The sequence below is a fragment of the Macrotis lagotis genome, chromosome 1 (genome assembly GCF_037893015.1).
Source record: "Macrotis lagotis isolate mMagLag1 chromosome 1, bilby.v1.9.chrom.fasta, whole genome shotgun sequence".
In the NCBI taxonomy this organism is placed as follows: Eukaryota; Metazoa; Chordata; class Mammalia; order Peramelemorphia; family Peramelidae; genus Macrotis; species Macrotis lagotis.
The window spans coordinates 43848078-43862193 of NC_133658.1; the positions used below are offsets into that span (position 1 = coordinate 43848078).

At 41.7% G+C, this 14116-nt stretch overlaps 1 protein-coding gene across 2 annotated transcripts in view; it reads right to left on the bottom strand.

Moving 5' to 3' along the window:
• GLG1 (golgi glycoprotein 1) overlaps positions 1-14116 on the bottom strand; it is a 128762-nt gene that overhangs the window by 6827 nt on the left and 107819 nt on the right. For both annotated transcript variants that reach the window (XM_074199495.1, XM_074199499.1), the window contains exons 16-25: positions 13485-13573; positions 12456-12573; positions 11818-11910; positions 11320-11457; positions 5517-5640; positions 3808-3950; positions 3552-3653; positions 2229-2336; positions 1611-1731; positions 889-995 (exon numbers count right to left, since the gene is read on the bottom strand). In XM_074199495.1, coding sequence (XP_074055596.1) covers positions 889-995; positions 1611-1731; positions 2229-2336; positions 3552-3653; positions 3808-3950; positions 5517-5640; positions 11320-11457; positions 11818-11910; positions 12456-12573; positions 13485-13573 — 1143 coding nt within the window. The remainder of the gene's footprint in view (positions 1-888; positions 996-1610; positions 1732-2228; positions 2337-3551; positions 3654-3807; positions 3951-5516; positions 5641-11319; positions 11458-11817; positions 11911-12455; positions 12574-13484; positions 13574-14116) is intronic.

The window sequence follows — 14116 nt, forward strand, 5'->3', positions numbered from 1 at the left end:
CCTTCCTGACTCCAGGGGCCTGGTATTCTATCCACCATGCCACCCAGCTGCCCAAGTAGCGTTTAGGGCCACCCTGACCTCGGTGAACTCTGAGATACGGTCAAAATCTGGATCTTCTTGCAGCTTCAATTTTCTGCTTGTTCTTCATTAATCTACACCAAGGAGTTACGAACATTCTCCCACAGTGAAGACTAACAGACCGCCTGCTATGGGGGGCAGGGGGTGGGAAGCAAGGTTAGGGGAAAAATTGTAAAAAATTCAAAACGGGGGCAGCTCGGTGGCGCAGTGGATGAAGCACCGGCCCTGGAGTCAGGAGGACCTGAGTTCAAATCTGGCCTCAGACACTTAATAATGACCTAGCTGTGTGGCCCTGGGCAAGTCACTGAACCCCATTGCCTTGCAAAAAAACACAAACTACTGGGGGGGGTCCTCAGGGGAAGGATTGATTACATTTCCATGTGCCTGTTGCCTGATTTCCCCTTTGATTCAAGGATAAAATAAGCTGTGTGTATGACTTGTCATATCTTTCATCTAGTTGATGAATTTCTCAGCTCCTTAGATTGAGAGCAGCCAGTCTGGATAAAAACTCGCAGACATAGCTTTTTGTGGCTGCAGCCCTTATTGCACTCATTGTCCTAATACAGAGGGAGAAAATACTTTTGGGCTGAAGAGTTACCTCTGGTTTGGAAAGATTTTAAGTCTTGCTTGGCTTTTAAAAATAAAGTTTACTACTGCATATCACAAAGCCAGTCCTGTATGCTCCCCCTCAATTTAAACAAGGCAGCTCCAGGTCTCCAGTGTATCAGAGATAATGAGGCAGGCAGGCAGGACAGCTTCCAGAAGAGGGGTAACTTGTGGAGAAGCTGCTCCCCCCCCGAGACCCTTCACCTTGGCTGCATAACTCCACATCTCGATCCGGTCATTGAGGCGCTTCTTGCACTCAGGCTGCAATCTCACCCGCTTATCTTCCAAGGCTTCCATCAAGCAGGACATTTCTGAAGGAGGAAAGGAAGTCACAGAAGGGCCAAAGTGGCTGATGGAGATAGCCAGGGAGGAGGGCATTGCTCTACCTACGTGACCCCATAAAATTTAAAACTACCAAGAAAACAAGCTTCCTTTAGCCCACCTGAGGAAACTAAATATACAAAGGAATACTCCCTATTTTCAAAATTTCACCCTTTTTTGCAAGACTTAGCTAGATGGTTTAAAATTCCATACCTACACAAAATAGAAGTCTTTTCCACATTCAGAACTGCTTCTCTCCCTCTTCCCAGACATAAGCACCCTGACCCTTGGGGGCGACTGCCCAAATCTGAGCAAAGGAAGCTGAAGATGGCGTTTTAGGCTCTTCTATTTCTAGTTCATAATATCTAGAGCTATTTCTATGTCTGGGTGATTCTAAGCAGGTGGCAAGACATTTCTTGACTTACAGATGGTCTGGTTCTAGCAGCTACTCAATCCAGAGCACTTTGCATACAAGAAAGTGTATATGGGTCATGCTTCCAAAGCCCCTAGCTACAAAAGTGAGAATGACCAGGTCCGACTTTCTCCATTGTGATTCTGATCAATGTTAGACAAGGTAAAACTAAACTGAAAGGCCAATGACTTACGCCGCCCTCGGCCAGGGGGGATGGCTGCACAGTGATGTTTGATGTCCAGGGCACAGGCTGTATGGAGAACTGGGTCCACAAATATGTCGGCTTTGCTTTCTTTGAGCATATTTAATACTTCCTGAGGAAAGATGATGGCCAAGAAGACATAAAAATCAAGTAGATCAGGTCTACTGCTTGCCAGCATTTACACCCAAACAAGGGATCAATTAGTTAAGTCTCATGGAATAATAGAAGACAAATTGCTCTGGGCTTGATACAATCAGGGCAAATCATGTATATTAATTGTACAATTTATGACTACTGGTAGTCTGTAGAACACCTTAATGGGGGGAAAGGGGAAGATGAGACATCAATGCTGCCAGTAAAATGGACTTGAAACCAAGTGAATAAACTCATGGTGGGGTGACCCCTGAACCAAGCTGAGAGATGAAGATGTTCAGGACTGGGAAGGGGGAACAATGGCTAGAGAGGTGACACTGTCTCTAGCTAATTTACAGAGATGAACCTCTTTTTCCTAAAGAATGTGTCAGTGCCAGGGAAAGGGGAGGGGCTCTAGAGCCCTGAGGCCTGAGCACAGGACCAAGAGGCAAGGGAGAGCTGGGAGGTGTGCTTTACCTTTTTACACATATCAGTTTTGATTTTGAGCAGGTTCACTTTGAGACACTCTTCCACTTGACCAGTCTGCTCCTGGGCTGCGGCTTCCTCTGCACACAGGCTGGAGATCTAGGGAAAGGACACACACATGTGCAGGTAGCACATCTTACTCAAGTGTCAGAGGGAGGCCCTTCCCAGCAGCTGGCAGACCCAGTGACTCAGTGCCCTCTGCTGTTGGGGAGAACTTAGCTCACAGTCCCAAATTAGCCATCCTCAGCTTAAGAATCACCGGGCTCAGCAGCAGCTACAATTACGTTGCCTAGAACTCTCTTCTTAGAGAATCTTGGCAAGTGAGTGGCCAAGAATGTCTCCTCTTCCTGCCTTGGGGGCTCAGCTCTGTCTTTCTGGCTGTGGCTGACAGGCAGCAGAAAAAGCCACCTGAGTTATCTTTCCAATACGAACACCCAAAGTGTGTCCAACTGATCCAGCATTTGACATGTGCAGGGTTGAATTACTGGATCCCCCAAGAGAATTCTCTTAGAAGGAAAAGCTCTGATCCAGGTGGATTCTAAATTGATAGGGAAGGGGCCCCACACAGCCCACTCTCAGGGCTTGCAGCAGCAGGCCATGATGAAGAAGTCAGGGCTTTCTGTCCCTGTTTGATTTTGAGCTATGCCTTGTCTAACTCTGATACCTCTGAAAGGAGATGGTTGATACACTGTGTTACAGAAACAAACTCACTACATTTCTCAATTGTCCTCCTTTCAGAGAAAGGCCAAACAGCTCCTAGAAGTGGCATCGTGAGAAGATAGCAAAGGAGCAACATCATCTTTTCAAGCAATTCTAGATTGTAATGGATCACCAACAGATTGGGACAAGAAAGGGAAGAGGAAAATAGAAATAGTTACTAAGTTTTGTCTTATAGGCTGTTCACTAGAGAAACACAGAAACATCACTAGGAAATCTCCTTTCTGATTTCTAGATAACCTGCAATACTATGAACACACAAGAAGATGAGCTCTATTTGAGTTCAGTGTCCTACTCATTTCTGCAACACCCTTTTTGGATTTGCAATCACTTTACACATACTAGCTCAAATGGTCTCCTCAACCCACAGAGTGAAGAAGTAGAGATAGGACTCTCCATGACTGTCTTTTAAACACAACTACAATCATCTCTTTTCATCGGGTAAAATGTGGGAGAATTTAAAGTGTTTATGAATATTTATGAATAAGAAAGGTAAACTGGAGGAAAGGGAGATAGAAAGGTGAATTTAGCTTTTTTGCTAAATGTCTTGCTTGGCCTGACTCTGGTCACAACTGGCTTCATCACAGACTTTCCTACCTCATCTGAGCAATGCATTTGTAGTTGAGGGTCAAGTCTGTAATCCAAAGCAGACTCCTGGATTATTACTCCGATCTGGTCCTCACAGTCTGGAGAAAGGCGCTGTATGTGGGAGGGCAAGGAGAAAATTTCATCAGTTTGCTAGCTCTGGCTACAATCTGAGATGCTTTCTTAGAAGCCTAAGGAGGAACATGGTAATCAAACTCTTCTCAGGCACACAATCACAGAACAGGGATCACTCTTCCCTCAGATTTACCTGATCAGCATATTTCAGTTTCAGGCAGGCAATGACCTGGCCTTCTAGCTCAGAGTCATCCTTGGCTTTATTGATGATATTTTGGCAGAATTTAGGAATGTCAGCTTTACAGGCTTTCCTCAGCACAGGGTTTAGGCGGTAATCTGGGACAAGAGAAAAGGGACTAAGAAACTTAATCTGGGTTCATACACACCTATGTTTTACTATGGTTCTATTGACAACTTTAAAAAAATTTTGCTTTTATTTTCAGTTTCAAAACCTTTCCCTCCCTCTAGCCCCTCTCCTGAACCGAATGAAAAGGCAAGAATATGATACCCATTATAATATGACTTCACAAAAAATAAGTATTATTGCATTAGCCATGCTTGAGAAATAAATGCTTCAATATGCACTCTGGGTCTATCATTTCTCTCTCTAGAGGCAGACAGTGATTTACATGAAGAATCCTTTGCAGCTGTGTAAGATCTATTGACACTTTTTTTTTTAGGCAAATGGGATTGAGTGGTTTGCCCAAGGCCACACAGCTAGGTAATTATTAAGTGTCTGAGGTCGGACTTAAACTCAGGTACTCCTGACTCCAGGGCTGGTGCTCTATCCAGGGTGCCACCTAGCAGCCCCTATTGACACCTTCTTAAAAACAATCATTTATTGTTATGCCCTCCTCCCAACAGATTCCAGGAAAGAGGAAAAAGAGTTAAGTAAAACTAAGCGACCTCACTGAGGCACACACAACCTGCTGCAACATCAGGCCTATTCTACTAGACCTCAGGAATGAAAGAAGGAAAGCGTGGTTAATTATCAATTCTCCAGAACCAAGACAAACGCCAAGATTTTGGAGTGCAAAGGAAGCCTGGGAGCAAAAATGCCTTTCAACACCTATTAGCTGTTTTCCCTTCTCGATGCTCTGGGGCTGTAAGAGCAGCAAGAGAATGCTACTTCTTGATATTGGGGTTTCAGTCTCAAGTCAAAATGAATCTTGTGATAACTCCTTCTTCAGTGAAAACTCAGGACTAGGGTGAGGAGAGAGAGAGAGATAGAACACAAGTGAGCGAGAGTGCGTGAGAGAGAGAGAATGCAAGACACACACACACACACACACACACACACACACACACACACACACACAAAGACAGAGAAAGAGAAAGAGAAAGACATATACAGAGTCTGTCCCCTTATTTCCTTCCAGAGGGTGATTCCTCCACGATTGCTGGCCATACTATCAAAGATTTTTAATTATTACTAATTATACTTCCTCATGTCTAACTAAAATCCCACCTCTTCAGTATTCAAAGAAGATGGATACCATTCATACCCTCTTCCGCTATAAGCCTGATGTCCATCCCCAAATCTACTTCTTCAGATAATCTAACCGTGTTATCTTTTCTGTCCCTGGATGGGTGGGGGTTATCTCTAGCCTACATCAAAGAAGAGAATCTCACAGGAGAGAAAGTGTCAAGGCTGGTTCATTATTCCCTCTGTTGATTTCCATCCAAGTCATTGGCTTTTTTTTTTTTTTTTTTTTTTTTTTTTTTTAGGTTTTTGCAAGGCCACACAGCTAAGTAATTATTAAGTGTCTGAGACCGGATTTGAAGCCAGGTACTCCTGACTCCAGGGCCAGTGCTTTATCTACTATGACACCTTAGTGGCCCCCATCCAAGTCATTGTTAACAAAGCATGGAGGAGTTTAATGAGGAGGGGGAGTTAATTACCTGTGCTCTGGGTAATCTGGCGCTTGGTGATCATTTGTTTACATTTGGGGTCCATCAGTTCACTGTTTTTATTTTGTTTCAAACATTGCAACATGTTCTTTGAGTCTGCTTCTGGACAGAATCTCTGAAAAGAAAAGAAATCCTGTGAGCAGTTCCATGGAGAGTCAGGATACTGAACTTGGCCCTGTGACCAATAAAAGGGAACTAAAGCCTCAGTTGCCTGATCTGAAAAACAAGGTTAATAATACTTGCACTACACAAAACACAGGGTTGCTGGGAGAAAAGCACTTCTTTGTCAACCTAAAAGTATTCTAGAAATGTGCACTCAATATTTCCTCATCACCTTTAAGCTTTACTAGATATTTCCTTAGCTATTTCTGAATTGAAAGGCTCAAGGAAGTGTAAACGATAGCTATGGCTTTGTGTCGGCTCACCCACTAAAGAGGAGTCAGAACTTGTTCTCTGTGTCTTGAACATAAAGTTGCATTCTCCCTTGTCCTCTACTTCCATTATAACTATGAGTTACTCTTAATTACAGCCTTGTTGGTGCTAGGTTCAAATCTCTGCTCCAATGACTTTGTAATAATATAAATTCTGCATTTTATCTTGCAAGTTGATCCACTTTCGAGTTCACAGGAACACTGCTGTATGAACAAAATCTTTCAAATTCAATTTTATTTTATTTTCAGGTCCAAATTCTCTCCTTTCAAATTTCCCATTGAGAAAGCAAGAACAAAACCCACGCTAAAACATATATCATCATGACTTGGAGGAGTCACTTTCACTGCTCCTTCCCCACCCACCAAAGCACAATCAGCCTTCTAAGTCCTCCATCATCCATCTCTCAGGAAGTCAATAGCATGCTTCATCAGGAGCCCTCTGAAATTGTGACTGATCATTTTTAATCTCCTAAATCTTTTACAGATGATTGTCTTTACAAAACTGTTCTTGTAGAAACCGTTCTCCTAGTTATACTAACTTCATTCCGCAACAGTTCATACAAGTCCTCCTAGGGTTTTCTGAAGCCATCCCCTTCATTATTTCTTTTTTTTCAAATTTATTTTGAGCTTTACAATTTTCCCCCTAATCTTCCTTTCCCTCCTTCATTATTTCTTTTTTTTTTAAGAAAGACTTTAATTATTTTCAGCTTTACAATTTTGCCCCATTCTTGCTCCCCACCCCCCGCCACAGAAGGCATTCTGTTAGTCTTTACATTGGTTCCATGTTATACATTGATCTCAGTTGAATGTGATGACAGAGAAATTATATCCTTAAGGAAGAAAAATAAAGTATGAAATAGTAAAATTACTTAATAATATAACATTTTTTTTTCTAATTTGACAGTAACAGTCTTTGGTCTTTGCTCAAAGTCCATAATTCTTTCTCTGGATACAGATGGTATTCTCCATTGCAGATAGCCCCAAAATTGTCCCTGGTTGTTGCACTGAAGGGATGAGCAAGTCCATCAGGGTTGATCATCACCCCCATGTCCTTTATTATTTTTTTTAAGGTTTGTTTTTTTTTTGCAAGGCAAATGGGGTTAAGTGGCTTGCCCAAGGCCACACAGCTAGGTAATTATTAAGTATCTGAGGCTGAATTTGAACTCAGGTACTCCTGACTCCAGAGCCGGTACTCTATCCTCTGCACCACCTAGCCACCCCCCCCTTATTATTTCTTAAAGCATAACACTATTCTATCACATTTACATAGAACAGTTTTTTCAGTCATTCTTCAATTGATGGGAATCCTCTCAGTTTCCAGTACTTTGCCACCACAAAAAGTTATCATGACTGGTTTTATAAATATGAGCTTTCCTGGACAACAGAAATGACACCAACAGAGACTATGATAATTTCACCCAGAAATTTAACAAATATATTACTACAAAGAGAACAAAAAGTCTGGTAAGTCCCTTAGTCAGCAAACATCTGATTTACTTGCCAAATAAAGAGGTGGTTGTAAAAGGCAACACTGGGTTAAGTTATAAACACAAAAGTAAAATATTATATAGAAGGTTGATGGACATATTTGAAGTATTATTTTATACAGCAAAGAAAAACAGTAAAGGATAAACCAATTAAAGAAGGCTTAAACAAACAATGTCTATATAGGTTAATGACTTCACAAAGTCATTCTATGGGTACTCAAGGATGAAAATGGAAACAGGGCTACAAAAAATAGAAAATATTTGTAAAAATTATTTTTATATTTTTGCAAGGCAAATGGGGTTAAGTGGCTTGCTCAAGGCCACACAGCTAGGTAATTGTTAAGTGTCTGAGGCCGAATTTGAACTCAGGTACTCCTGACTCCAGGGCCAGAGCTCTATCCACTGCACCACCTAGCCCCCCTTCTGGAAAAATTATTTTTTAACAAACTATTTTCTCCATTAAAAAAGAGTGGAACCCCATAGTTGAACCTTATTATTACAGAAGGCTCTCTCAAGGATGGTGGCCACCAAAGGGAGAAGAAATAAAGGACAACAGCTAAGTAAGAATGGTTGACTCAAATATTGTTTTTATTTTTTTATTTTTTTGGTTTTTGCAAGGCAATGGGGTTAAGTGACTTGTCCAAGATCACACAGCTAGGTAATTATGAAGTGTCAGAGGCCGCATTTGAACTCAGGTCCTTCTGACTCCAGGGCTGGTGCTCTATCTACTGTTCCATCTAGTTGCCCCAGTATTGTTTTTTTTTTAAGGATGGGAGAAAAATATGGGCATGTCTGTAGATGCAACAATAATTTTGATACTTTATCCAATTTAATCAGGATTTATTCAGTTCATTGGAATTCAATGGATATCAATGACTGTAATAGTGAATTAAGCAAAAAAAAGAATATGAAGTAATTATGTTAGATAATGCTGTTAGGATAAGAGTTATGAATGATTAATCTACCACATATTGATGATTACATCAATTATATTTGATAGATTAATATTGTTAGCTAGGTCTGTTATAGGAATGCAGTTGCTTCACTATCCTCCACCCACCCCCTCTACCCTGGCCCCAATTGCTTCTGAAAGGATCATTTTACCTCTTGTACCCTGAGAAATCATTTCCACCCACTTCCTAGTGATCTTCAAACTACAACTTTCTGTGGGTCCTCAGATTCTCTTGGCGAAATACTAGTGTTTGATGGTCTTCAGAAAGCCCAAGACCTTAATGACAGGATCTTATGACCTGTGGAAAGCCCCTATTAAGATGGTTGGCAGCTGATGGCCTTTGATGATTTGTAGCTAATGATGTAGCCTGTTGACAAAGTGGTTATGAATGGTAGACATTGCTTAGTCAATTATAAGATTTTACCCTCTTCTAGAATCGGTCAATCATAAAATTGTACTATCTTATTCTATTTTTGATACTCTCTCAATGGCTATAAAAGGAATTTTTCCTCACACAGAGGGGTCCCTATCCATGAGGATGGTCTACAACCCATTTAATTAGGGACCACTGGAATTCCTAATAAATTGGTTGATTGTACTTAGATCTGGCTCAGTGATTTTGTTAGAGATTAGAATTTCATGGTCTAGGAAGTAACTTGTTGGAGAAGTGGTCTCTGTGGCTAGGTGAGAAACTATATATATCTTCATCTAAAACCATGTAAAGGAGGTCCTAGAGGAACATTTTTGAATGATGAAAGGAGTTCTTAGAGCATAACTTCAAATTTTTTTTTTTAGTTTTTTAGGGGTTTTTTTTGCAAGGCAAATGGGGTTAAATGGCTTGCCCAAGGCCACACAGCTAGGTAATTATTAAGTGTCTGAGACTGGATTTGAACCCAGCTACTCCTGACTCCAAGGCCGGTGCTTTATCCACTGTGCCACCTAGCCGCCCAACTTCAAATTTTTCTGGCAAAATTTACCACCACCATCACAAACAAAAACTCTAGCATTTCATATAGAGTTGTAAGGTTCCATAGGATTATCCATGTGATCTCCTATGGTTGAAAGAGTGGGCAGTAAAAAGGTGTGATGGGAAGTCTGGAAGAGCAGCTATGGAGAGACAGACAATCCATAACAAAGAACATGTTTACCTTCCTGAAAAGAGGGCCCAGTCAAGATCAGTTTGTGACACCCCCCCCCTCCCTGGCTCTGTCCAGTAATTTGTAAATAGGAGTGAAGGATGGTGTAGGTGGTCACAGGTTGGCTCTTGATAAGGCATCACGGGGGTAACTAGGTGGCACAGTGAATAGTACTGGCCCTGGAGTCAGGAGGACCGGAGTTCAAATCCAGCCTCAGATAATATTTACTTCGCCATGTAACCTTGGACAAATCACTTAACCACATTGGCCTTGCAAAAATTAAAGAATCAAATAAAAAAATAAGGCATCATCAGAGATAGGCTAGGGGGACAAGGGAATCAGGGGTATAAGATAGTAGAGTTACATTGATTCAGAGGCGCTGATACAGGGAAGGAGAAAAGTGTAAAAATTACCAATCTATATGTTGACTCTACCATATATAAGAGAATCCTTGAGAAACAAGCATAGATAAATCAAGGATAACCTTGATGAATATTTCATAGTAACACACGTATGATTTCATTAATGATATTTAACACAATGGATCAAACCTTTCACTTAAAAATGTAGAGGATTTAATATCTCATTTTGCTTACTGTATGCTGATTATGAAAATTCATTAGAAGAAAACAGTTGTTTCCCAGGCATACACTATTTTTAGTTCAAGAGTTTTTTTTTTTTTTTTTTTTTAGGTTTTTGCAAGGCAAATAGGGTTAAGTGGCTTGCACAGTTAGGTAACTATTAAGTGTATGAGACTGGATTTGAACCCTGGTACTCCTGACTCCAAGGCCAGTGCTTTATCCACTACACCACCTAGCCGCCCCTAGTTCAAGAATTCTTGACAAAAAAGGAGGTCTGCTGCTGAGTCTAGGGCTTTCCTTTGGATGGAGAGGACCACTGAACTGATTCCAGCAAGCTACAAAACACTGCAAAGAATTCTGTCATTTTTCAAATAACTTCAGCAAAGGCAAGACCAAGTGGATGAGAAAGGTCTACTGATCAGATTTCAAAATGCCTCTGAACAGACATCCCACAGAATTTGTCCATCAGTGTGTATATCTGAGACAGAAAACATACCAGGTAAGGCATTGGGTCAAGAGTTAACTGGGAAGAAGAGTGTGGGCTAGATTGCTTTGGAAATATTGCAAAACTTCTGAAGGAAACAAAATCCCTTTTTTTTTTCAGTACTAGGCTTCTGTCAGTGTATATGGCAGCAAAAGTATAATATAGAAAAGTTAAGAATAAGCACTAGGGGCAGCTAGGTTGTGCAGTAGATAGAGCATTGGTCCTGGGGTCAGGAAGACCTGAGTTCAAATCCGCCCTCAGATACTTAATAATTACCTAGTTGTGAGACTTTGGGCAAGTCACTTAATAACAATGCCTTAAATAAAAAAAGGAATAAGCACCAAACATGGGACAATAGAGAGTAACATGATGAGTATGGGCAGGCTGCAATGTATAGTCAATGAAAATCTTCAAGAAAGAGTAGGATTGGAGGATGGCATAAAGGAATTGAGGAACAGAAAGATGGCCTGGTAACATGGCAAGAACTAGGAATGACAGATGGGCAATCAGAACATGTCAGGAAAAATCAGAAAGGCCCCCAGTAATGTTGGGGGGGGGGTGGATAGATGGGCTACAGTCTACACTACTAGTGGGAGCTCCTGAATCAATTAAGAGCACAAATTCACTTGGTCACTGGAGGGTATGAAGAGGCCTAGAGCTATAACTAATAGGGTGACCCTGCTGGGAAGCTTCTGATGAGGCCAAGGGAACAGGCAATCTTACCTTAATCATTTGTTTACAAACTCTCATGAGTGTGTAATCCAACTCTGGGTCCATCATCTCTGTCTCTTGCAGCTTAAAGACCTTCTGGTGGCACCGAGGACTAAGATGTTTTTTGTTTTCTTTGAGGCATTCAATAATCTAGGAGTGGAGAGGAAAAGCCAATCTGAAGATAGTCTAATGACCGTGAAAGGCTTGCATACACAAGTCTGTTTCTAGAATAGTTCTGATATGGCAGAAGTTAGGATCTATTTCCTGATGTAAAGCCAACTTGACTTGATTCAAGGCATAGACGACACTAAATGTGAGCTACAAAGAAGCCCAGTTAAGTGATGCACTTCAGAATTATCCAACTATTTACATAGCTAAGACAGACTTAGTCTAGCTTAAATCTGGCATTTGACTTGCAAACACACTTGCTATGATGAGAAGGACCAAAGAGAGTGCTCCTTGAGGAACCCTTCCTGGGTCTTCCTGCTGGGGCTCCCAACCATGGTTTACCTGGGCATTGCCAAAGGGCACGGTTTGACAGTAGTTCTTGATGTCACTTTTGCAGGCCTCATATAATTCTGGTTCTAGGCGAATATCCTCTGTCTGCACCAAAAATGGAGTCAAGAAACAGAACTGTGAGGCAGAACTCAGAACACAGAAGTCAGACCTGTCCTGGACTTATCTGTGACCCCTATTTCAACCCACAAAAGCCAAATATGGATGAATGAGGATGGGTGAGCAACCAGTTCATCTGGCTGCCATGCACAGACTATGCAGTTTTATAGCATCTAGGGATCCTCGACTGTGGAAGAGGAACACCACCATGTGTACCTCCTTGATCTGAAGCGGTGGCTGGGAAGGCCTCACCTGGCTGGGTTTTGATACATTCAGGCTGAACTTCTGGGGATGCTGTTCTGGGGTAAATGTGTAATTCATGGGATTTGTCCTTGAGAAGACTGAAGGATACAAATCCTTGAATTGTTTTAACTTTAAGAGTAAGATTAGAAGTTAGGATGAGCTATATCTATTGCTATACAGAGTTCCACTATAAAATAACAGTCCCCTGAGCATCTGGCACAGGCTCAAATATTAGGGTGACCATGTTGGAGTAGAGGGACTCTAAGACAAGGAGGGTGAGGTCGCATTACCATCTCCAGTTCCTCAACACGCAGCTGTCTGCGGCACTTCAGGGATACTCTCTGTTCCTTGGCATCCTGAAGTGTGTCATTGCGCACAGTGGTACTCAGACAGATCACCACGTCCACTCTGCCAACCAAAGGAGAGTGGCTGAGACTGGTCAGTTAGCAAACAGATCAGCAAATGGCTCCAGACCAACCAGACCTTCTAAGAAGCCAGGGTTTTGGTTCCCCATCTTGGTCTCTGGCTTTTCGACTCCCCCATCTCCCGACAACCTTCCAAACTATTCAGACTTTTCCTGTGGTCACCGTTTGGTTTCAGGGGCCATCAAGGCAGTGGATGGCTTTTCAGAAGCTGACATGGTAGGCCCAAAACAGCAAAAAGCCCACATCCAAATGTTTATTTTGTTAAAAAAGACATCTTTGGTATGACACAGTACTTAAATCTGCTTCGTGTCTTTGGGTTACTGCAAATTAATTCCTGGAAGACAGGAAAACCTGATACCTTGGCACAGCTTTCTAACATGTTAGCAAAGAGAAGGCTCAATTTCTATATGAGGAAGTATTTGCCCAAGAACAGGGCAACTCCCCCAGTACGAGCCCAAGGACATAGGGATCCACACCAGGAAAGGGGATCACTGCCTTCATGAAGTACTGATCCTTAAATCAATACAATGCTTGTTTCAACACAAGGCAGCTCATTAAAGGAAATTCCTTTCTTCAAGTAAAGACATAATGGAATATTATTACCCAGCTTGTCAGCATGCCAGCCAACAAGCTTGCTTTGGCACCAAACATTCCATCTTACAAAGCTTAGAAAGCCAGGGCCCAGTCCCCACACTAAACTGTGGCAGTGCTTTAGAAGGACAACCAAAGCTCTCTTACAAAAGGTAAGGAGACAAAAAGCTTAGCCTCCCCTAGCTCCTGAAGAGATTTGTGAAGGAAACGTTTTAAACAAAACATCTCTAGTATCCAGGGGCTCAACCAGGCTTACACTTTCTACAGAAACAAGGCAGACCTAGGCACTTAGGAGCTACGTACTTTTTTTTGATGTTGGGGCAAAGTTTCAAGACATCTTCCTTGCAGGCCATTTTAAATTTATAGGAAAATCGAAAGTCCTTCATCTGGACCTGAAATGTTAAAAGGCAAAATATTAAGAAGAACAAACAGCAAGATTCAGTCATCAGCAATAACTATCATTTAATCAAAATAACTTCAAAAGAAACAAGACTGTTTTGTTCTTTGAAGATGTAAGTTGTCATTTTCTGATGATTCAAGAATAGCCAAATTCTGTCCCCAGCAGCCATCAACAGTTTCTGACTCACAAGTTCTGGGTCAGGGTCAAGTGCTCTAAACCATCAGAGAGTAAGCTACTCAGGGGAGTGATTCAGGCAAGAAGGTTGGCATATAGATTCATGTGGACCATCCTGTGGAGCACTGGGTCACAAAGGCTCTTACCCCTCCTAAAGTTTTGCAGAGTAGAGAATGCCTCACTTTAGTCTTGGGAGTTCTGGTTCCTAGCACACATAGACACTTTTCTTTCTTTCTTTTTTTTTAAGATTTTTTTTTCAAGGCAATGGGGTTAAGTGGCTTGCCCAAGGCCACACGGCTAGGTAATTATTCAGTGTCTGAGGTTGGATTTGAACCCAGGTACTCCTGACTCCAAGGCTGGT